Source organism: Sminthopsis crassicaudata, chromosome 1 (assembly GCF_048593235.1).
Source record: "Sminthopsis crassicaudata isolate SCR6 chromosome 1, ASM4859323v1, whole genome shotgun sequence".
Taxonomy (NCBI): Eukaryota; Metazoa; Chordata; class Mammalia; order Dasyuromorphia; family Dasyuridae; genus Sminthopsis; species Sminthopsis crassicaudata.
In genome coordinates this window covers 695,705,758-695,731,381 of record NC_133617.1, presented here as the reverse complement: position 1 = coordinate 695,731,381, position 25,624 = coordinate 695,705,758, and the positions used below count along the sequence as shown (strand labels likewise).

General features: G+C 40.6%; 1 protein-coding gene across 1 annotated transcript in view; it reads right to left on the bottom strand.

Annotated features, from left to right (window-relative positions):
* The window catches only part of EFCC1 (EF-hand and coiled-coil domain containing 1), a 76,513-nt gene extending 51,802 nt beyond the window's left edge, over positions 1-24,711 (bottom strand). The window contains exons 1-2 of the mRNA XM_074283695.1: positions 23,681-24,711; positions 10,808-11,217 (exon numbers count right to left, since the gene is read on the bottom strand). Coding sequence (XP_074139796.1) covers positions 10,808-11,217; positions 23,681-24,403 — 1,133 coding nt within the window. The 5' untranslated portion in view covers positions 24,404-24,711. The remainder of the gene's footprint in view (positions 1-10,807; positions 11,218-23,680) is intronic.
* Between the last annotated feature and the right edge of the window lie 913 nt (positions 24,712-25,624).

Below are 25,624 nucleotides of genomic sequence, written 5' to 3'. Positions count from 1 at the left end.
CATTTATGGTTGGGATGTGGGGGAGACGCCCGATTTCTGAGAGAATTATAGCAGATGGAGGCAGCTTGTGGTACAGAGGACAGAGTACTGGGCTTTACTAGCTGTGTGAGCCTGTTTGCCTCAGTATCTTTCATTTCAAAGTTAAGAAAAGAATAGCACCCACCTCACAAAGTTGGTAGAGATCAAATGCAGTACCTCTGTAGTACCACAGAGTAGGGGCTATATAGAATTGCTTCTCCCACTCCCCTTCCTCTCCTCCTTTGCTTTTACCTAGTGGTGACTTAGGCAAGAATTGCCACGAACCTGTGGGGGGACAGGTAGCAGCAGTGACCTTTTGCTCATTTTTTTATCTTCCCACAAGCCTACCATATGTCATAAACGCATGGCAATAGTTCTTCCTTCTGTCCTTGTATTTCATTCTTTCCTAATTCACAGAGTTTTTGGAATAGACCATGTAATTACCTCATGAGTTTTGATATTTTCATGAGTTTTGAAAAGTCAAAAAACTACTGGGGATCCAGCAAGCTGCTTGGAGAGTAAGCCGGTGATGGCAGTAGCTGAGTCCAGTGAAGAGCCAGCCCTGACCTACCCCAGACCAGAAGGGGCCTGCCCAACAGCTGAGACACCACAGTCTATAAACATGGGAGTGATTCCCCCATTAGCTATACCAAATCCAAAGGGAACTTGGTGGAAGGAACGTTTTCTAGCAACCACTTTTCAGTGTTTGAGTACACTCCGCCTATGGATCAAAGTATAAAGGGGGAAAATATATTCCTGCTTTGGTAAGTTGTTATACTTTGGGTTTTGCTATATTTTCACACTAACTATACCTTTGTAAAAGTTTTTAAAATGGCATTGTATTAACTGTGTTTCTCTGTATCAACCAAATACTGCAGGAAGCAGAAGTCTTAAGAAGGTGGGATTACTATTAGATTAAGTTTCAAAAACTCTCAACAAAGAAAGGATAGATGAAATCCTCATGTCAGAGAAGGAAAAAATAGAAATGCATTGGGTTTTGCTTGTTTTCACAGCTTGAAGGGCACTGCTGCCCAGGCAGTGGGCAAGCAAAATATACTAAGTGTAGCTGGGGCCATATTGAAAGAAATCAATGGGTTGGAAATGAAGAATCTAGACATAAAAAAACTTCAGAATATACATTAAATTGTGTTAACTTGCTTCCAGGCTCTTTCCTCCCCCATTCATTCTGCACATACATTCAGGTGAATTTTCCAAATTATTACTCTTCATCTTAATACTGCCCTTCTCCAAAGCCTTTAATGTTCCCCATGACCTATAGGATAATGTCATTTCTCTTTAGCTTAGCATTCAAGACCTTCTGTATTCTATGTGGCTTCTCTCTCCCTTTCTGGTCCATTTCTGATTTTCCATTGTGCAAACTCCTCCTTCCAGCCAAATTGACCTAGAGTCAGCTCCAGAATCATGATTTCAAGTCCCACACCTGATACATAATGACCTCATGTTCAATCAAGGATTATATGTGGACTATATGTGAATGTGGGCAAATCATTTACTTCCCCAGACCTCAGTTTCCCTATCTCTAAACTGGGAATAATACCTGTCCACAGAATGGAATTGTGGGTTGAAAAGAACTTAGAATCATAATTACAATACATAATTACAACTGACATTTATTCATCACTTCAATTTTGGGAATCCAACTTACAAACAAATTCCAAAATCTTAGAATTAGAAGGAATCTCAGAGTTAATGTACTCTAATCCCTATATAAACATCAGTCCCCTCCAGAATATTCTCAATTAAGGGTCTCCTAGCTTCTATTCGAAGGCCTGATGTGATGAGGAATTTACTTCATTGAAAGGCAGCCCATTCTGCTGTTAATCGTCATTATTAGGAAACTGTTCATGTTGAGCAGAAACCTACATGTTTTTCATTTACAACCACAGATTTGTCCTTCTGGACCAAGGAGCTTTTCTCTCTTCTACCTGAAGGGTGAATAACATCCCTTCTTTCTTCTGGCTCTGCTACTGACTAGGTATAACATGGGCATGTCCCAATTTCTCTGGGTCTTAGATTTCTCATCTATAAAAGGGGAAGGTTGGACCATCTAAAGTTCCATCCACCTTTTCTATGTCTATGACATTTAAGGTTCCTTTCCAGTTCTAAAATTATCTAATAATAGCTAACACATATTTCACCTACTACGTGCCAGATACAACAAAGCATGTTTCAATTATTATCTTTTTTTTTGTCAGGCAATTAAGGTTAAATTATTTCCCAAGGTCACATAGATAGTAAATGTCAAGTGTCTGAGGCTAGATTTGAACTCAAGTACTCTTGACTCTAGAACTGTTCTATCCACTGTACCACCTAGCTGCCCCAGTTATTATCTCCTTTGGTTCTCACAACAATCCTGTGGGGGAGGTATTATGAGGAAACTGAGGCAAATAGGTTAAATGATTTCCCCATAGTCATATAACTAAGAAGTATCTGAAGCCAGATTTGAACTCAGGTCTTTCTGACACTAACATTTTATCCACTGTGCTACCTAGCTCCTCTAAAATCATATATCCGTATAATGGAGTGATGGACCTTTTATTCTCTGAAAATTCTAAAAGTCATTATCAGTGACTTAAGTATAAATCTTAACTGAAGGTAAGTGCCACAGGAGGCAACTATTTATATATCTGAAATTAATTAGTGGTTGTCTTTCCACTCCTGTTCATATTTAGAGAAATGTTCTTTCCATTTTCTGCATCCTTCAGTTGAAATGCAGCCACACATTTTCTTTTCCTAAGCCTCAAAGAGAATTTGAAAGTTCATTTCCATTTTCTAATGAAATATTTGCTTATCTCCTGAAGGCTATCTAGAGTTCCACAGTTGCTCAAGTCTTTAGGGTATTTTCCTTACTAGAAATATAGCACTTCTCTTTCAGTTCTACCAATTCCTCCAAACTACCAAAGAATTTAAAAGATTTATTTATTCATTTTGTTAGAATGGAAGTTATGTGGTCCAGCACCTCCTTGTTAGAAATAGCTGGATTCCTGGAAACTTCTTAAAAAAGAAATGGATTCAAATTATATATATATGCTTTTGATTTTATAATGTCCTATAGATATTTAATTAGAAGTAATATAAAGGGAACAACTAGAGGATTTAAAATTTTTTTTCATAGCTTATAAGCAGGGTTGCACTGAAGCCAGCTCAAAATGTCTTGCCAAGAGTCAATTGTTAAATGTTCAGAGTGAGCTTTTACAAGTCAGTAACTGGCAATTGCTACAAATCAGAGTTTGATTTAGTTATTAATTTTTATTGATTGTCTAGTCTTAAGAAAGTGCTGGAGAAAATGTGAATAATGCACATTAAACCTAGAAGTATCCCGTGTATATTGCCTGCTTCCCCTCTCCCTCCCAGAGAACTGGGTGTTAAAATTTACCAGCACAACCCTGCTGCACCAAAATATTGTTAAACTCATAGCAATCTGAATTTGGCAGGAGATGCCATATGTGGGCACTTTGGTTTTTCTTAAAAGTCTTAAAGAACCATAGTATATATATGTTAAAATCATCAGGACCATTAGTCTATAAGTGAAAACAGACATTTATTTATTAAAGCACCTACTATATGTCAGGCACTATGCTAGGAGCTGGGGATTTGAACAAAAGTGAAGTTCTCTCCAGGGAAACAATATGTACGTATAAAAGTAGAATCAAGAACTACAGCAAAGTTTTTTTTTTAATTGTGGGTTATATAAGTGAATATGGGGGTTGTGAAATTATAATTTATTATCATAGAAGTTTGATTTGTATGTCAACATATTTGGGATCACATAAAAATTTCTTTGGTGAAAAAGTCATGAGAAAAAGAAGCTTAAGAAGTCCTGTTCTATAGGGATAGGAACTGGACTCATGATTTCATTAGTATATGGAACTCCTGAAATTCCTACCACTTCTGCAGTTGGTGACTTATACCTAGAATGGTTAAATGATTTGTTAGGGTCACACAGTCAGTTAACCATTGGATACAGATTTGAACCCAAGTCTCCCTGGTTTTGAAACTGGTTTTCTGTCCTCAATGTACACTGCTTCTCTAAAATATAAATATATAAAACATTTCTATGGAAAATGTCTTCTAGTATAATATATTTCATTATAATATATCTTATATATTTAAAATTTTTATTATACTATATATTTTATTATAATATATAAATATATATCATTTTCTCACTGGTGATTCTCACAACTTGGGTCAAATTCTGGCCTTTGTTATGGTACTTAGGTTACCTTGAAACCAAACTAGAAAGTCTTAGAACACGATTCCCCTCTATAAACAGTGTAATGCAGAGAAGAAATTAGGACCTGTATTCATCTGTGCCAGAAGGAAGAGGAGCATTATATTTGCACATCTGTCTAGATCATTCCACAATTTAGGAAGAATTAGAGTACATCAGCATGCCCAAATCCCATCTCCTTTCGTTGTCTACTATTATTGATATCCAGGGGGTCAGCAGGGGCTCTGGTTTTCTAGGAATGATGACGGATTGAATTATTTCATATTTCACCTTCATCACACTTTCCTTGTAATTGCTTCCTTGGCAGTGGGCCAGTTAGCACATTCAATGTGGCCAGAACTAGGGATTTGATGCTGTCGCAGACTGGAGAGCTGAGTTCTGGGAAAATCTTACTCCATGGCTACATTGAGCAGTCCTAGGCAGAGGCAGTTACCTGATAAATGTGTGCTTTTGGCTATGGTAGCATAGCCACAAAATAAAGATGTTTGTGTGCAATTCATCCTCACTGTTGGAGTCAGCTCCAAGTATAGACTAATCTATATATAGAAGAGGCAGGAATTAGATTAAGGTAAAAAAAAGAAGAGCCCTATTTATTTGTCCTGTGAAAAGGGAGACTGTCCTCAGGTTTGCTGGAAGGCAGCCACAAGTCTCAGAATAGTTTTCTTAGCAGATAAAGCATGAAAACAGGAAATCATTATCCAAACACTAGGAAGTCGGCTCAGCAAGGGAACCTTCGCTCCCTCTTAAAAGTCTCCCACTAAAAGATCTCTGCAGTGTTATTATTCTTTGCTCGGGTTTCTTTTCATCTTCTGGTCAAGGGAGGAGACAATATGGGCACCACAAGGGCAGGAAATAAACCAAGGAAACTAGCTCTCCAAATACTCCAAACTGGAAAAAAAGTCAAATTATATTTGGGATCACAAAATTTCAGAGTGTGAAGAGTTGGTAGGGACCCTCTAATTTCTTTATTTTAGAAAAAGGGAGACAAAATCAGAGAGAGGGTTCTACAGCTCACATGTCTAGGAAGTCAGGACCCTTGAGTTTAGATTCTAACTTTGTCACTTGTTAGCTCTTTGACCTTAGATAATTCATGTTCCTTTCCTGGACTTGGGTTGCCTCCTCTATCAAATGGGAAGACTGAACTGAATGATCTATTGTGGTATCCCCACCCAACCCCTAAGTTCTAAAGTTTTATGATTTTAAGGGTTTCCATTTTGGAATTCCTTCCTCTAAGCCACACTCTTTCTAGCTTGCAAATCCTGTGTGAAAGCAAAAATTATGAAGACATCACAATTTTTTAAAAAAAGTAATAATGTTTGCTGAGTTGGAAGGTACCTTAACTCTCTTACTTTTAGAGATGACAAAATTTCCCCAGAAGGGAAATTAGCTTGCCCTAGACACACAACTAGTTTGGGGAAGCCATAACTTGTTCTTGGGTTTACTGACCCCCCAAGAGCAGTACTCTTCCCCCTAACCCAAGTCTTCCATTCAGATTTTTAATGCATCCTTTCTGGTTTTTCTGTGTAGTTGCAGTGACCTCAGAATGGTTGGTGTTTAACAGTCCTGCTCCCAGAAGGTATATGGGAGAGAGATCACCGAGTGCATTGGACAAATAGACTTGAGGAAGTTCTCCGATAGAGCAAGTTTAAAAGGATGACTTTCTCTTCAAGTGATTGTTAGTACTATGGTATCAAAGACTTTTCAAAAGAGATGCTGCCCTTTGGATTGAATCAGAATCCTGGGAAATGTTCACTAACCAACATTCACCTGTAAGAAGGGCTGGATGTGGCTTTGGAACAAGAAGGAGTCCACAGCTCATTTGTAGGAGGGAAAGAAGTGAACACACTGACCTCCCGCTTCTTGGGCTTTTCTATACTACTCACTTTAGCACCTGGCAAGTCAAAGCAAGAAGCATTTATTAAGCACTTACCATGTGCCAGGCAGGGTGCTAAGTGCACAGAAGAACAATTCCTGCCTTAAAAGAAGCTTACATTCTAATGGAGGGAGACACACACAAAAGGGGTCTGAAAAGCTGGGGCAGAGGAAAGACAAGGTGCCCTTGAGGGGGCATGGGGACAAAGTCTTAAGAGTTGGGTAGGGAATGAAGCAAAAATATCTTGGGCTTATCCTCCACATGCAAGACTTGGAAGGAATTGCCCCTTTAAGAGGAGATGGGAGAAACTGAAGGATAGTTCAAGGTGAGAAATTCCCAGGCATCTAGGGAAATTCTGGGGTGAAAGGAAACCTGATGGGGATGTCCTGAGGGCCACAAGCAAAACCAGGAGGGCTGTGTAGCATGGAGAGCCTGGAACCATCTTCAAAATGGAGCTATTGGATGGGAGCTCACCAAGGAAAGAATGGAGTTAGAGAGGTGGAGGCAGCTTCCAGGGTGGATAGTAAGGATCATCTCCCCGGCTGAACTTAAATATCTGGGGGAAAAAAACACTTTTTGTGTTTCACCCTCATTCCAGATATATAGTATCATCCGTGAAGGACCTCTTTGTGAATAATGATAATAGGCATTTATATAGGGCATCTGGATGGAGCACTCATCTTCCTGAGTTCAAATCCAGCCCCAGACACTAGCTGGGTGACCCTGGCCAAGCCACTTCACGTTGTTTGTCTGTTTCCTTATCTGTATTAAGGCCCGGGATCCAACATTCTCTCCAGTATACTATGCTGACTCTCAGGAAATCAATAATTGAATATATTTTAAGACCCCGAGTTCAACATTCTCTCCAGGATGCTATGCTGTCTCTCAGGAAATAAATTACTGATTATATTTAATTGCTGCTTCTTTAGGGAAGACCCCTTCTCTTTCCTCAAAGGACTGTTCTCTATGTCCTAAAGTCTGCTGAATAATTATGCAACTAGAGGAACAGTGTATAGAGCACTGATCTTGGAGGCAGGAAGACCCGAATTCAAATCCACTTCAAATACTCACTAGCTGTGTGACCCTAGGTAAGTTACTTAACCTGTTTACCTCCGTTTCCTCAATTAAAAAATAGAAGTAATAATAGGATTTACCTTGTAGAGTTATAATGAAGATCAAATGAGATAACTTTTTTCCCCCTGAGGCAATTGGGGTTAAGTGACTTGCCCAGGGTAACATAGCTAGGATGTATTAAGTGTTTGAGGTCAGATTTGAACTCGGGTCCTTCTGACTTCAAGCTGGTTTTTTGTCCACTCCACCAGCTAGCCATCCCCCAGATAACATTTGTAAAGCATTTGTAAAGGCACTTGTAAAGCACAGTGTCTGGTGTGGAACAGGCACTCTATAAATGTTTAGCTCTCTTCCCAGCTCACTGCCCCTTGCTCAGATGCTTTTCCCTGGTGGATAATGGGGCAAGAATAGCTGTAAGCTTCTACATATCAGCAGCTTTCTTAACTCCCCACATGTCCACATGCTGAATCCCTCTTCAGCATTTATTAAAGGCCAGTTACATGCAAAAGACCCTGTCCTAAGACATGAGGAATACAAAGGCTTGGAAATTTGGGAAACTGAGGTTGAATCCCCACATTTCACTACTTAAAAACTACATAATTGTGGGCAAGTCAACTAATATCTCTGAACCTCAGTTTTTCTTATCTTTATAAAGGGGGAATGATTGCATCTGTATTATTTAGGCCCTAGGTTTTCCATGATGATCAAAAGAAATAATATATATATATATAGGATGCCTTGCAAACTTAGAAGCAATATGTAAATTTCTAATATCATCATAGAAAAAAAAAAACCAAAAAAAAACCTAAGACCTAATGAGGAGTGATGGTTTCCTGAAGTCACAAAGAACTGTTTTCCTAATTTATATAATTAGTCAGTTTCCTGGGTTTTTTGATTTTGCTTTCTTTCCTTTGCATTAGTGAATATAGCTGCTCCTATATATCCATCTTCCTTCTATCTGTTATTCTTAGTTAAATTGGAGTATTACCTTACATTTTAAAAGGTAGTTTTGACTGAATAAATCAAGAAAATTATTCTAGCCTATTTAAAGTGATAAGGTGCCCTGATACATTAAGGATTCCAGGGCAAATCTTAACCAAAATTGTGGGCTTTAAGTTCAGGGAGAAAGTCCTTGAATGAAATGGAGTGGGATTGAATAGGAATGAGTTTGGATATGCTGAGGAAATATGATCATGTCCTAGAAGGTGGCTGCAAAATATTGGACAGAAATAGCTGAGAACAAAAGTTATTTCAGAGATTAGGGCAAGAGCAGTTCTAGGAAAACCTCTGAGGAGGAAGAAGCTTTGGCTTTAGCCTCAGCCTAAATCTCCTTCCCCAGCTTCTCTTTGCTCAAGGAGGACCTCAAAAAGTCTTCAATATCCTAGTCTCATACACTACGAGAGTATCAGCAGGATGTATTTAGGAAAGCAAATTCACCAAGGCCTTCAAAGACCCAGCAAAGAAGCTCAACTACGTTTAGGGGGAAGAGAAGAAAAAGAACTTATAGCAATCAAGGGTCAGATGTGTTCTTTAAGTTTAAGCCTATCTCTCCATGGGTTCTGTATGTACTGGTGGACGAGTGTATCATACTCTTGTGTGTGTGTATGTAATATTTTGTACCAACTATTTTTACTAAATTATTTTAGTAAATACCTCTTTAAAAAGCAACTTAAGGCTGGCTGGTTAAATTGGTTATCAAATAACAGTCATGCTGGGAAGCACACTGGTGGAGGCTCATGAGTTGTAGCACTAGAAATCCATCCCAATCCCCTAAGGGTACTCCTAGAAACCAAGAGGGACACGATACCCACCAGCCTGACCCATTAGTGTGAATGCTAGTTATAGTGGTGGCTCCAGTGCACATGGTACACACTGATATATTCAAGTTTTTGAGGTTTCTTGCAGCTCCACAATTACATATTTTTCTTTTTAGTTCTTATAATTTTTGTTTTCATATCACTTTCATTTCTAAATATAACTCTCCACCCTACCCTCTACAGAGTTGTTCTTTGTAACAAAGGATAAAAAACGAGAGGTTGGAACAGCTAATTAGAAAAATTCATGAACACATCAACCAAATCTGATAATATCCAGCTTCTTAAATTGTAGTTCTAGACCCATTGTGGGATCACATAACTGAATGCGACAGTAGTGAAATTATGATTTATTATCAGTAAATGTTTGATTTGTGTACCTATTCTATATACCTATATACCCTGGGTCACATAAAAATTTCTTGGGGAAAAAGGGATCAGAAGTGGAAAAAATTTAAGAAGTCCTATATAGTATATGTAATTAATCCCCTTGGAAAGAAGAGGAGGTACATTTTTTCCTCTCTTTAAGACTAAGTTTGGCTCTAATTAACATAGTATTCAATCTTTTTCCTTATTTGTTTATTTATTATAAAAATTCTATTATTGTGACAGCCTGGCTTCAATCTGTTTCTCCAGTTTTTTCGCTCAAAATATTTATTTTGTCTACTCTAAATTCCTGCCAATTGGATTATTCCCCACTGCTCATTCTCCTCCTATCTCTCTCATTTTCCATCTTTGTTCATTCTGTCCTGATGTCCTCCAAATGACTTCTCCCCCATCTCCATTTGTCTGAATCTCTCACGTCCTTCACTGTTCTGTTCTGGAACCCTTCATCCAGGAAGCCTTATGAGCACTATTTCCCTTCTGTATTCCCAACATTTTTCACACTGGCATATCATCAATGTTGAATAAATGCTTGCTGAGCATATGTTTTGTTTTGTTTTTTAAAATTTCAATCAACAGATACTTATTAAGCAACTCCATGTGCTAGGAATATAACACAAAGAATGAACAATCTGTACTCAAAATGATTTTGGATTCTCATGGGTGAGGCAATAGTACAAATAAACTTAAAGATATATATATATATATATACACATGTGTATATGTATAAGTGTACATACATATATCCTTTTATATATGTATATATAAACTTTTGTATATGTATGGATATATATATGTATATGTATATATATATGTATCTGTATACACAAAGACAAATAGATGGATGGATCAATAGATGGATAGACAAATATATGGATGTTTGGACAGACAAATGGATGGACAAACAGATAGATGGATAGAAAGATGGGTAAATAGAAAGATAAATAGACAGATGGATGGATGGATAGACAAATGGACAGATGGATGGATAGACAGATGGATGGGTAGGCAAACAGACAGATGAATGAATGGACAGACAGACAGACACTATTGAAAACTCCTTGAGGTCAGAGGCCATGCTTTTACCTTTTTTTAAAAATCCTAAGCACTTGACACAGTCTCTAGCCCATAGTAAGCACCTAACAAATGCTTGTTGACAAAGTAGTTGTTTCCCAGGACAAGTCCTGATAACAGTGACCAGGGGTCTTGAAAAGGCTTCCGGACTGGGTGGACACTTCACCTGCGTGCTCGGTACTTGCCTCAGATGAAGTCCTTCCCTCCTCCCAGACTGGAGAAGGTGCCTCTGTGTCCCTGTATAAAGAAGGCCCTCACCCTGCCGGCGGAATGCCCGTTGGCCCCCCAGCCGCCTGCCAGTTTCTCCCCAGACTGTACCTGTAACACTGCAGCTCCAGTTCCAGCTGCTGAACGCACATCTGTAGATGCAGGACTTGGGTGGCTTGGGCTTCCAGCTCCCTCACCTTCCCCAGGCCACTCAGCACCGCCTGCCTGGCTTCCTCCACCTTCTTCCTCATGTCTGCCTGTTCCTTCTTGAGGTGGCGGTTGCAGTCCTCTGAGGCCGCCAGGGCCTCCTGGCACTGCCTCAGCTCCTTGGCCAGTTCCTGGTTCACCTGTATCGCCTCTTCGATCTGACCGTCCCTGGAGCTCCGAATCAGCTCCGCTTCCTTTAGCACGCTCTGGAGGTTTTTGGTGAGCGGGGGTGTCCCATGGGTGGACAGCATCCTGGGCCCAGGAAAGCTGCCGCTGTCCTGCTTGTGACTGGCATGGCTCTTCCAGAGTCCCACCTACCAGGGATGAGATGGGAAGATAAAAACTCTGGGTTTCACCTTCCCCCAGCCCTTCGACTCCATTTTCAGCTTCTCACTTAATAAAATTTGATATCTATCTAGCACTTTCGTATAGTATTCTGTTTGATCCTTCCAACAACTCCCAACAATGAGATTAAATGGGTTCATCTTGTCTAACCATCTCATTTTACAGATGAGATTACAAAAGCAGGGGCAGTTGGTATTTAAACCCAGGTCCTCCAAAGCCAACAATCTTTCCATTCCCATGAGAGTGGGATCGATTCTCCAGGAAGTAGATCTTCTTGTGATTTTACAGAAGGGGAAATGGAGGCCCAGAATGGATCAGTAAGTAACCCAATTTCTTAGAGCAAGTGCGGACAGTGCTAAGACTTTAGACCAAACTCTCTTCTGGACCAGGCCTGGTCATTGGTTAAGTTCCCTGTCCAAGGAACCTGCTTGATTCAGAAAAAATACACATACTACCTCCTTGGATGGTTCCTTTGAACAAACCTTGAAAGTATTTTGTCCACAGGAAGTAAAGGTAACATCTTTGTTGTTAGAGCACACAGCACAAAACCATGTCTTATAGGATATCTTTTTATGGCAAATTCAGTTTGGGTGGGGAAATACAACTCCATGATAAGGAGATAGAGACCATAGGACACTACAAGGCCTTTCTACCACAGAGATTGGGAGAGAAGGGGGCTTGTGGGTCTGGGAGGGAACTTATCCCAGGTAGGATGGCCAGGGGAGAAAGCATCCTATTTAGTAGCTTCCTATTTTAATTAATTATTTTTATTAACAAAGTACTAAACTCAGTTATTTCTACCTTGACTGCAAGCATAGCCAACATCTTCTGAATTTTGATGTTCTGGGACAAGGCTCTGGTCACCTTGCTTAGTTAAGGCTCTGGGCAACATTTTTTGGACTATTTTTACATGCAAAAAACCCCATAGAATTATTAAATTTATTTTCTTTTTTCTTGGAAACAGGTTTTCATGCCATTTCCTAGAGTCTCCTCAATTGGGTGAATGTATACCAACCTTCACCTTTATCTCCTCTGAATTGCACCCTCACAGTCTGCCTCTGATCAGTGAACTTTGGCTCTGAACGGTGAACTTTGGCCTCAACTTGGCTGGAGCCAGACCTCCATATCACTTCAAAATCATCTCCATACTAGGTAGCCACTTGTGTAGCCTCCCTCTCCTTTCAAGCTCCCCACTCTTGTGTTTTCTTTCCCTGTTAGAATATAAGCTCTCAGGGGCAGAGATGGCGAAGGGGATAGAGCACCAGCCCTGATATCAGGAGGACCCGAGTTCAAATTTGGCCTCAGACACTTAACACTTCCTAGCTGTGTGACCCTGGGCAAGTCACTATTGCATTTTTCCCCTCCGTCCCTCCCTTTCTTCCTTTCTTCTTTCCTTCCCCTCTTTTTTCTTTGCTTTCTTTCCTTGCCTCCCTTCTTTTCCTTTCTTCCTTTCTCCTTCCTCTCTTCCTTTTTCCCTTCCTTCACACCCTCGCTCCCTCCCTCTCTCTCCCCCTTCCTCCTTTCTCCTTCCTCTCTTCCTTTTTCCCTTCCTTCCTTACTTCTGCTCAGGAATTATTTCTCATCCTTTTTGACCTCTACAGCTTCTGGTACTGTTAGTTGACCTCTCCTGTTGGATACTCTTTCCTCCCTCTACATTTATGACCCTGCTCTACTTTGGCTCCCTTCTTATCCATTTGACTATTTCTGATTCTCCTTCATTAGATAATTAGCCAAGTCCTGTTCCTTAGCTGTAGGTATCCTCTGGGCCCACCTTTTCTTCTCCCTCTACACTTCTCCTTTCTTGGCCATTTCATCAATTCTTAAAGGGTCCATTATGTATCTATGTAGATGACCTTTAACCCTTTTGATACAGTCTCTCCTATTCTTACTCTTATCATCTCTTACTTGAATTATTGTAAATGATGATGAATAGGAGACAAAGCCCTCTACTAGAAAAGATGTAGAGAGGGAGATGAAGGGAGCTCAAGCAGAGGAGAGGAGGTTTGGAACTGATTCTGGAATGGCTTCTGAGTTGGTTTTCCTGTTTCCAGTCTTCCTTTTCCAATCTCTCTTCCACACAGGAGGTGAATCTTCCTATCCATGTTATTCAGTCATTTCAATTGTATCTGACTCTTGATGACACCATTTTGGAGTTTTCTTGGCAAAGATATTGGAGGGATTTGCCGTTTCCTTCTCCAGCTATTTTACAGATAAGGAAACTGAGGCAAACAGAATTAAGTGATTTTCTCAGGCAATTATTAAGTGTCTGGGTCTAGATTTGAACACATGAATGCGAGTCTTCCTTGCTCCAGGGCCAGCATGCTATGCACTATGGCACCATTTAGCTACCTATAGTCTATCTAGTCTATCTTTCCAGATTTATTTCACATTATTCACCTTCATGCATTCTATGTTTCAGTCAAACGTCCATATGGAACTCCATATCATCTCACTCCTGCCTCCTGTTTCAGCTCCTATGCACAGGCCATCCTTTAGGCTTTCCAAGACTCAGCTCTCAGTCCCCTCAGTATTAGTACTTTCTTCTTCCCCCAAAATCTCTTTTCAGTGTCATATAATGTAAGTGCAGAATGTAAACTCCATGAGGGTAGAAGCTGTTTTCTGCTTCCTGTCTCCAGGACCTTAGCCCAATGCCATGAACGCATCAGGTACTTAGCAACCATTAATTAAATCTTCAAATCCTGGGATAAAGATTGCCAACTTTTTTGTAATAATATCCTATCATTATCTGATTATGAGATAACACTCCCCATTCTGATTGATGATGAATACATTAATAAATGGAAAATTTATTAAGTATTTACTATGTTCTGGAAACTCTTATAAACAGGGAAAATGCTATGCCATGTATACTCATTTTTAATATTAAAATTAAAAAAAGAATTCAGAATTATTTTACTAGAAATAGCATATTCAGTTTTACCCTTGCCTCCTTCCTTGGGCAACTCCCTCTATCTGAAATATCTATCAAGATCTATCTATCTAATTTTTTTCCCCTTGAGGCAATTGGGGTTAAGTGACTCTCCCAGGGTCACAAGCTAGGAAGTGTTAAGTGTCTGAGACCAGATTTGAACTCGGGTCCTCCTGACTTCAGGGCCAGTGCTGTATTCACTGCATCACCTAGCTACCCCTCTATCTATCCTTTTATTTATCTACTTAAATACAAATACATTTACATATATATACACACACAAATATATGTCAGTCAATAAACTTTTATTAAGTGTCTATCGTGTGTCAGGCACTACACTAAGGGCTGAGGACACACAGAAAGGCAAACAACAGTCCCTTCTTTCATGGAGCTCACCATTTAGTGAAGGAAACAACATGCAAACAAACTATATACCTACAAGTCATAAACAGGATAAATGGAGGTAGTCTCAGAGGGAAGGTGCTAAGATTGAGGAGGATTAGAATAGGCTTCTTCTTCTTCTTCTTTTTTTTTTTTTTCTTCTTCCCTTGTACTCCCTTCTATTCTGAATTTTTCTCCTCCTTCCCTCTACCCCCTCCCCTAGATGGCAGGCATTCCCATGCATATTAAACATCTTATAGTATATCCTAGATACAATATATATGTGCAGAACCGAATTTTGTTGTTGTTGTTGTTGCAAAGGAAGAATTGGATTCGGAAGGTAAAAATAATCTGGGGAGAAAAACAAAAAATGCTAACAGTTTACACTCATTTCCCAGTGTTCCTTTTCTGGGTGTAGCTGATTCTGTTTATCATTGACCAATTGGAATTGGATTAGCTCTTCTCTATGTTGAAGATATTCACTTCCATCAGCATACATCCTCGTACAGTATCATTGTTGAAGTGTATAATGATCTCCTAGTTCTTCTCGTTTCACTCGGCATCAGTTGATGTAAGTCTCTCCAAGCCTCTCTGTATTCCTCCTGTTGGTCATTTCTTACAGAACAATAATATTCCATAACATTCTTATACCATAATATACCCAACCATTCTCCAATTGATGGACATCCGTTCATCTTCCAGTTTCTAGTTTTTATTTTTGTGGCAAGTGTTTTGTAATTTTGCTCATATAATTCCTGACTTTTTCCTCTTTTTATATTCCCAAATATTTTATACTATCGACCGTTATTTTGAATGGAATTTCTTTTTGTATTCTTGCTGCTGGATTGTGTTGGTAATGTATAAAAATGCTGAGGATTTATGTGGATTTATTTTGTATCCCGCAACTTTGCTAAAGTTCTGAATTATTTCTAATAGCTTTTTAGCAGAGTCTTTGGGGTTCTCTAAGTATACCATCATGTCATCTGCAAAGAGTGATAGTTTGATTTCCTCATTACCTACTTTTAATTCCTTGAATCTCTTTCTCAGCTCTTATTGCCAAGGCTAGTATTTCTAGTACAATATTGAAAAGTAATGGTGATAGTGGGCAACCTTGTTTCACTCCTGATCTTACTGGGAAAGATTCCAGTTTATCGCCATTACATATGATGTTTACTGACGGTTTTAAATATATGCTCATTATTTTAAGGAATAGTCCATTTATTCCTATACTCTCCAGTGTTTTTAGTAGAAATGGATGTTGGATTTTACCAAATGCTTTTTCTGCATCTATTGAGATGATCATATGGTTTTTGTTAATTTGGTTATTGATATAGTCGATTATGCTAATAGTTTTCCTAATATTGAACCAGCCCTGCATTCCTGATATAAATCCCACTTAGTCATAGTGTATTATCCTGGGGATGATTTTCTGTAGTTTTTTGGCTAATATTTTATTTAAGATTTTAGCATCAATATTCATTAGGGAGATTGGTCTATAATTTTCTTTCTCAGTTTTCAGCCTACCTGGTTTAGGTATCAGTACCATGTCTGTGTCATAGAAGGAATTTGGTAGGACTCCTTCAATCCCTATTTTTTCCAATAGTTTATATAGCATTGGAGTTAGTTGTTCTTTAAATGTTTGGTAGAATTCACATGTAAATCCATCTGGTCCTGGGCATTTTTTCTTAGGGAGTTGGTTAATAGCTTGTTCTATTTCTTTTTCTGAAATGGGACTATTTAGACTATTTACTTCTTCCTCTGTTAATCTGGGCAAGTTATATTTTTGAAGGTATTCTTCCATTTCATTTAAGTTATCGAATTTATTGGCATAAAGTTGAGCAAAGTAGCTCCTATTGTTCTAATTTCCTCTTCATTAGTGGTGAGTTCTCCCTTTTCATTTTTAAGACTAACAATTTGCTTTTCCTCTTTCCTTTTTTTAATCAGATTTACTAAGGGTTTGTATATTTTGTTGGTTTTTTCATAGAACCAACTCTTAGTTTTATTAATTAATTCAATTGTTTTTTTACTTTCAATTTTATTAATCTCACCTTTTATTTTAAGAATTTCAAGTTTTGTGTTTGTCTGGGGTTTTTTAATTTGTTCCTTTTCTAGCAATTTTAGTTGTAAGCCCAATTCATTGACCCTCTCTTTCTCTATTTTATGCAAGTAGGCCTCTAAAGATGTAAAACTTCCCCTTATTACTGCTTTAGCTGTATCCCACACATTTTGGTATGATGTCTCATTATTATCATTTTCTTGGGTGAAGTTATTAATTATGTCTATGATTTGCTGTTTTACCCAATCATTCTTTAGTATAAGATTATTTATATTTAGTTTCCAATTATTTTTTGGTCTATTTTCCCCTGGCTTTTTATAAAATGTAATTTTGATTGCATTGTGGTCTGAAAAGGATGCATTTACTATTTCTGCCTTACTGCATTTGATTTTGAGGTTTTTATGTGCACTCTAAGAATTAGATAAATCAAACCACAAAATAAATAAGAAGGAAGTCAAAGAGGTAAATAAACTACTAGAAAAGTTTGATATGATAGATCTTTGGCGAAAGCTAAATGGAGACAGAAAGTAGTACACTTTCTTTTCAGCAGTTCATGGACATAAAAACCTCAAAATCAAAATCAAATGCAGTAAGGCAGAAATAGTAAATGCATCCTTTTCAGACCACAATGCAAAATTACATTTATAAAATTTTATTAATTATTATTTATTATTTATTAATTTATTATTTATTATTTTATTTATTATTTATTATTTAATTAATTAATTTTATAAAATTACATTTTATAAAAAGCCAAATTATCCCCTCCCTCCCTCCACTCCCTCCCCCTGATGACAGGCAATCCCATACATTTTACATGTGTTACAATATAACCTAGATACAACATATGTGTGTAAATACCTTTTTCTTGTTGCACATTAATTATTAGCTTCCGAAGGTATAAGTAACCTGGGTAGATAGACAGTAGTGCTAAGAATTTACATTCGCTTCCCAGTGTTCCTTCTCTGGGTATAGTTATTTCTGTCCGTCATTGATCAACTGGAAGTGAGTTGGATCTTCTTTATGTTGAAGATTTCCACTTCCATCAGAATACATCCTCATACAGTATTGTTGTTGAAGTGTATAGTGATCTTCTGGTTCTGCTCATTTCACTCAGCAACAGTTGATTTAAGTCTCTCCAAGCCTCTCTGTATTCCTCCCGCTGGTCATTTCTTACAGAGCAATAATATTCCATAACCTTCATATACCACAATTTACCCAACCATTCTCCAATTGATGGACATCCATTCAACTTCCAATTTCTAGCTACAACAAAAAGAGCTGCCACAAACATTTTGGCACATACATGTCCCTTTCCACTCTTTAGTATTTCTTTGGGATATAATCCCAATAACAGCAATGCTGGGTCAAAGGGTATGCACAGTTTGACAACTTTTTGGGCATAGTTCCAAATTGCTCTCCAGAATGGCTGGATTCTTTCACAACTCCACCAACAATGTATCAGTGTCCCAGTTTTCCCACATCCTTAGGGTCCCTTTCAATAGGTGAGCGATGAATTTTTTCAATGTCTATTTTACCCTCTGTTTCCAAAACGTCTGGGCAGTTCTCTTTGATAATTTCCTGGAAAATAGTGTCCAGGCTCTTTTTTTCCTCACATTTTTCAGGGAGTCCGATTATTCTCAAATTGTTTCTCCTGGATCTGTTTTCCAGGTCTGTTGTCTTTCCAATAAGGTACTTGACATTCTTTTCAATTGTTTCGTTTTTCTGGTTTTGCTTGATTACTTCTTGGTTTCTCTTTGAGTCATTCATTTCTATTTGTTCGAGTCTAATTTTCAATGATGTATTTTCTTCACTCACTTTTTTCATATCTTTTTGTAATTGTCTGATTGAGTTTTTAAGTTAGTTTTTTTATTCTATGGAATTTTTTTTCATTTCATCCATTTTATTTTTTAGAGAGCTGTTTTCTTTTTCTAGCTCACTAATCCTGTTTTCCTTGGAGTTGTTTACCTTTTCTAATTCACTAATTTTGTTTTTCAATGATTTGATTTCTTTATCCACTCTGTCTTTAAATGTGTGGGATGACTTCTCCAGACTCTCTTGCCAAGCTTCCCTTTCCTTTTCCCATTTCTCTTCTAGCTCTCTTGTGAGAGCCTTTTTGATTTCCTCTATGAGAGTCTTATGTATTGAGGAGCAGATCATATCCCCCTTAGGGGATTCCTCTGGAGACAGTCTGCTTTTAGTCTCTTCAGTGTTTGAAGTCTGCTCTGTCTCCATACAGGAGCTGTCAATGGTTAGGGCTCTTTTAAATTTTTTGTTCATTTTGTCAGAGCAGGAATTGAAGAAAATAAATTGACAAGAGAAACAATTGGTCTGTTTTGGGTGGGGGATGGGGCTGGATGTTGTTACCTGGCTTTCTCTACAGACTGCGGGAGACAGCAGCAAGGCACTAACAGGACAGCGATGGCTGTGCTGAGTCTGCACTCTGAGGCTCTAAGAATGCACTGAGTCACTTCGGGTGGGCGTGGGGGTGGCCAGTCCTGAGAGACGCTAGCTTTCCGGGGTCCGGTGTTTACACCCTCTCTCCTGCTCCTGGCTTACTGCCAAGACAGAACATCCACACTGGGGTAAAAGTCTTTTTGCAGAAACTGAAGAGATCGCACCCCTCCCCTCTCAGGTCTGAGCTGTGTGAGCTGCCTGTCTCACTCTCCCTGCCTGCCCTCAGTCTGTGCCCAGTCTGTTCAACACTCCCCCGAGCAAACACAGACCTTCTCTGGCGAATTTCAAGGATGTCTTCTGTTGTTGATTATTTGTGGGTTTCTTTTCCGGTCAAGCATTAATTCCAAGGTTTGTCATGAAATAAGTCCTGTGAGAAAACGTGGAGCTCAAAAGGCTGTCTGCCTCCACGCCACCATCTTGGCCAGAAGTCCTAGAATAGGCTTCTTGCAGAAGCTGGGACATTGATTGGGACTTGAAGAATATAGAAAAGATGAGGAGAGAGATCCATGTCGGGGGTCAGTTAGAAAGGGATTGGAAGTGGGGTGAAAGAGAGAGAGCAGCCAGTGAAAACACTTAGACTCAAGGAAGTCTGGTATTCAAGGATGAGCAAGGAGAGCTGTGTAGTCACAGGATTTGTGGACAGAAGATGTAAGAACAGAAATGTCCTCCCCTCTTTTACAGAAATTCTATTCATTTTTTCCAAGCATATCTCAATTTCTTCACACCAGACAACCTGAATGAGGCTTTTCCTTGTCATTTCAGCCCTTGCTAATATCTTTCAGATCTGAACTCAAAAACAACTCCACAGTAAGTGGCATATATTTTTGTGCTTAATTGATCCTTAATTAGAGAAAAAAAATTAATATCTATGAAATGGATAGGAAACTCATTGAGGTCAGGGATCAGATCTGTTGCATCTCACATTATTTAACATAATATCTATCAAAAATACTTTTTGGTTGACAGATCATCCAGGATACTTTGGACCTTAGTTCAAATTCTAGTCTTGCTATTTGTAACTTATGTGAGCCATGGGGCCAACTAAGCTATTTCTTCCTTCTTGTAAATAGCCCATCAACTACTTGAAACCAGTTATCTTGTCTCTGCTAAATCCAGAATTGATTCTAAACTTGAATTATACCTCTGCTGTCTACTGCCCAGGTAACTTTAAACAAAGTCAATTGGTCTCTCTAGGCTTCATTTTTCTCATCTATAAAATGAAAAAGTGAACAGGCTACATCAGGGATTTTCACTGCATTTTTAAAAATGTATGAATTAATTTAAAACTTAAATACAAAATACCAGTGGATTTTTAAAGTTACTCAAATCCCATTCAACAACAACAATAAAATGGATCCTCAGCCTCTAGGGTAATTTAATATACAACCAATATTTTAAAATATTTTTTAAACTACTGTTTAAGTTGGAAAATTTTTAGCTCAAACCCTTTGGACCCTTAAATTGCTGAAGGGTTCAATTATTTTTAAGCATTCCTTCAACTAGATATACTGTGTCCACAGGAATTCATCCATGTTTTTTCAGTTCTCTGACTTTTAAGATCTTATATAATGCAGTTTGGTCAAAGAGAAATGGTCTGAGATCTGAAATCAGTTTCCAAACCCGCTGTTTATTACTCAGTATAACCTTAGGTAATTCACTTACCCAATCTTAGCCTCAGTTTCCACCTCTGTAAACTAGATACATTAATACTATTACTACTTCTTTTGAGCTTGTATAAATAGGAGATATTTATAGAGAATATTACAAAATGTTTTGTGAGGAAAATATTTTGTAATATTCTCTATAAATATCGTTTATCATTATCACCTAAAAGCTTCTTTCTATATAGGATAGGCAAAAAGCCTATAGAAACAGTATAAATGAAATCAGCATTGAAAGGCAGCAAAGTTGATCAAATAACAGTCAATGCTAGTATTGTACTGTCAAAATATGTCCCCTTTTGCTGAAAACAATGAATAAACTGTTTCTGTCCGTGTGCCAATGTACTATACAAAAGGGATTGTTTGGGTGTTTGGTGTGAAGTGTCTGTTTTGTCAAAACAAAATGTATCTACCACTAACTGGCTTTATGAAAGACTATAGAGCTTGGCTCATCTAGTTATTTCTCAAAATCCAGTTTACTGATGTACCAGGTTGTAGATAAGAGATACAGGTTGTGGTGTGTAGTTCAAATTGCCTGGCACTTCAGCTTCAACTGTTGAATTAGGGGCAAGGGAATGAAAAGTTTTAACTGGATAAATGCAGTATCATATAAGTTACTAGCAGGAAGGGGTCTCAGTGGGGATGTTTGTCTTGGATCAGATTTCAAACCAACACACAAAAGGCATTAAAAACCACAAGTACTTTTTTGGAGACTTCAGCTAAATTTCTGGCATCCAGCTAAAAAATAAACACAACCCTATGTATTTCTAAGAAATATTTCCCAATTGGATCTAAAAAATGATGTTATTTTATAGCTAGGTGGTTTATTTGGTATGACATGTCATCTCTCAACAAAGAAGTGTGAAAAAGTTTAAGAAAAAAGCTGATACATTTCATCTGTGTTTTAATACATCAGCCTATTAACTGCAGCCCTAGGGTGTATACTTCCAAATATACAACAGGTCATTCATGCCCCACTAGAGATGACATGATATTTCCTATCCCAAACTAAAACCTGACTCAGAGAGGTATATAACCATACCATGCATGTCATTTAACTTATCTGAGTTTTATTTCCTCATGGATAAATAGAGATAATAATGCCTATAATATCTCACACATAGGGGCATTGTGAAGCTCCAAAGACAACACTTTAACCACCCCAGCCCCCCAGCATTATACAAATGCCAGTTATATTATTCTCCTTTCTAGACTTCAATTTCTCATCCGGAAAACCATAAATTTGGTTTCGATGATATGTAAGGGTCCCTTTTGACATTCTACAAGTCACAGATCAGTGAAACAAACAACTTGTTCCTAGCTCGCTTTGATCACAAAGGATTAATGAGCCACTTTTCCAGGGAGCTGGGGTGAGACTGGGCTGTAGTTCTGGCTTTGTGCTAAATACCCGCTGCACAGATTTCAGCAGTGCTAGAAGCACTGACCTCTTCTTTCAGCACAATGCAATCCTTAGAAGGAGCAGTTCCTGGCTTAAAAATCTGAGTTTAAGACCCCAGCAATTCCCTGGCTGAAACATCAGTTCCAATTACATGGCAGTGATGAATAGTTGGGTCACATTGACATTATTTAATTATTCTATACTTGCATTTAAACTCCCATCTTATCAAAGTTTTCTCTTAACTCAGCAGAGGGCTTGGTACCCCGTGCCAGGCACTGCCCTCAGAGCTGGCAGAGGCTCTACCCTGTGAATTTTTGCGGTTTGGTTCTATGATCACACAAATGTTTCTGATACCCATCTATCTGAAGGTGTACAGAATTTCTACTCAAACTACCCACATGCAATATGTAGCCCAGCAGGAGCAAGTCAAAAGATTTAATACTCCAATTCCAAGAAAAGTGTAAATCAGAAAATGTTTAGAGAGAGGACAGCTCCTCCTAGGCTAGTTATGTGTAGGAGGTCTGGGGCTGGGAATATTGATCATCTTATGCAAGTAAGGAAGGATCAGATTGATTTATCAAACCAAATAGATCACATACATAGACATGTTATATATAATTATATATTTCAATACTTCTGTGGATTTGTGGTCCCATCTTTGAGCCACATCTATGGGTGTTCCTTCATCTTTGTGGGTACCTTTCCAGGGACAGCTGGTAACTCAGCCTTATCTCCCCATCTTCTGCAATTCTTATGTCCATGTCTTTCAGAAATCAGGTCCACTTTGGGAGATGAGGGAGGGAAGGGAGGAAAGGACAAGGAACAAAAAAGATTGTCCTCTAGTTCTCTCTTAACATTGTAAGGATACTAAGAGAAACGAAGAAAACTAGATGGCCTGAGAGCTGCATCCTTAGAGAGATTACGCACAGCACTGATCAAGTTCAAATATGCAAGGATTTACAGAGACGCAGGTTCGAATTTAGCAGCCACGCAAAATTCCCTCTCGCAAGGGTCCGTTCCTTGGTTCTTAGAGAGCTTTCTGGGGGCACAGAGTGGAAGGATCAGTTATTAAGGCTCAATCTATGCCAGGCATTGTGCCCAGTGACACACTGCCAATATGTCTGAGGGGAAGTTTTTGAACCCAGGACATTGGCTCACAAAGCAGATTACTCTAGATCACCCTAACCCACTGCCTCTATGACTGAATATTGAACTTTCAAAGCACTTTCGTATGTCCTGATACAAACTCTATGAGAGTGGCAGGGTATCTATTTTTATACCCATTTTGTAGAAAAGGAGCCTGAAGCCCAGAGAATTTAAGGGACTTATTCTGGGCCAGGCGGCTCGGTAGTGGGGTTCTGCCATCCTTAAATACGGTGTCTCCCCCCACCCCACGCTCACTAGGAGTCTGATGCCCGAACACTGTCTTGAGCCCTCGGGGGTTAGTCTAAGACTTGGCCACACAGGACTGTCTTAGAAAAAGGAGAAAGGACGAGGCGCAGCACACCGGCTTCTCTTCCTCCCCGTAGCCCTCGGCGCGCCGGCTCACCTGCAGTGCCAGGCAGCGGGCGTCGCTGCTCTGGAGCGCGGCTCTCATGTCCTCCACCAGCTCCCGAAGGCTGGCGTTCTCCTCCTCCAGCTTGGCGACCCGGTCCTCCGCCTGCTCCAGGGCGACCACCTCCTCGTAGCACTCCCGGGAACAGCCCGCAGAGCCCGCGGCGGGAGGAGAGCTCCTTGTGCGTCCGGACGCAGCAGGGCTAGCAGCCGCCCCGGGACGCTCCCGGCGCCGGCGCAGGGGGCTGCGCAGCCGGATTTGGGTCTCGATGTGCTCACTCTCGGGCCCCACGGGCAGCCGGCTCCCCTCGGGACCCTCCCGTGCCCCAGCCCGGGTGCTGAAGTAGCCACAGAGGCGGGCGTGGAATTGGCGGAAGGTGAGCTCCGGAACCGAGTCGTCCCAGAGCGCCGCGCGCTCTTCCTCGTCCTCCTCTTCCTCGCCGCATCCCCTCTGGGTGCCTAGGCCGGCCCCCGGCCGTAGCCCCAGCACCTTGCACAGCACGCGAAAGTCCTCCCCGGGCAGGCGGCCGTCTCCCTTGCAGTCCAGGTGGTGGAAGACCTCCTGCAGGTACTGGTCCAGCCCGGTGGCCAGCACTACGATCTCGTTTTCCACGCCTCGATCTAGACGATAGTGATGGGCCAGGGCGCTCACGAGCCACTGCGTCCGGCGCGCCGGGCGCCGATAGGGATCCCAGGCGTCCGCTGGCCCCGGCTCCATCGCTCCTCCAGCCGCCCGGATCCTCTTCTCCAGACCCTTCCTTCCTTCGCCTCTTCCCCGCTTCTCCTGCTACCCGGGACTCCGACCCGGCTCCCTTCTGCTGCCCGGCATCGCTCTAAGTGGGGAGGGAGCCTGCCCCCCAGTTCCCCCGCCTGTAGCCCGGCCGGCCGCGGGCTGGAGAGAACCCGAGCGACAGGAAACTCCGGGAGGCGCCGGCGTCCTTTGGGCCCCGGCGGGGAGGGCCGAGGAGGAGAGGGCGGATGGACGGGCTGCGGAGCCCCAGGGCTGAGGAACGTCATCCCAGGGAGGGGCTGCCCGCCCACTCCCCTCCCGCCGCCCTCCTCTCCGGGTCCCTGCGGCTCTCAGAGCCACCAGCCCCGGCTGTCCGGTCCTAGCGTCCTGGCGGTCTCAGGCGGCCGGCCGTCCTCTAGTGGGGCGCCCCTTGACCCCTTTCCCCGTAACTTCTGCGCCCTGGCAGCTCGGGTAGGCCCCCTGGGACCCTCTTCAGTGCAGGTCCCTCCTGCCACAGAACAGGTGGGAGGGGGCTCCGAGTCAGGGGGCAGAGGTTTTGCCCTTTTGATTTATGTTCTCCTTTTTATTTAGCCCCGATCGTGAGCACCGTCCGGGGCAGGAAGGCTTCCCCAGAGACCTCCCCCAGTGCGTTCGGTTCGAGTTGAAGTTAGCTCGTGACATTCTGCAAGGAAAGTTCTTCGAGGACTTATAAATCTTAGATAACGGAGTTTCCCTCGTGGGGGAAGCGGCGACGAATGGGATTCGACTTCGAGTCCCTGCTGTGGCGTCTGCTAGACCTGGGAACAGTTCATGTCAGCTCCGTTTCCTGATTTGAAACGATCTACACCTGCTTGTAAACTCTGAAGCCCTAATAACGCCGAGCTAGTGTGATTATGGCTTAGATTTAGAGTAGGACCGACCCAAGAAGAGTCTAGTTTAACCTCATTTCTAACACAACAGGAAACTGAGGCCCAGAGAGTTAATTGATTTGCTCAGGGTCACAAAGCAGTAAAGACAAGAGACAAGATTCAAACTCAGGACTTGGGATTCTAAATATAGCACTCCTTTTGCCAACATAAATGTTTTCTAGTGTTACCATAAAGCCTAATTCAGGTTAATCGAGTATACAGTAAATTATCTACTGGGGATGATAAAACAGTCTTGTGGAAGAGGCAAGAGGATGTTGCTTTGATATTTTTGTTACTCTCC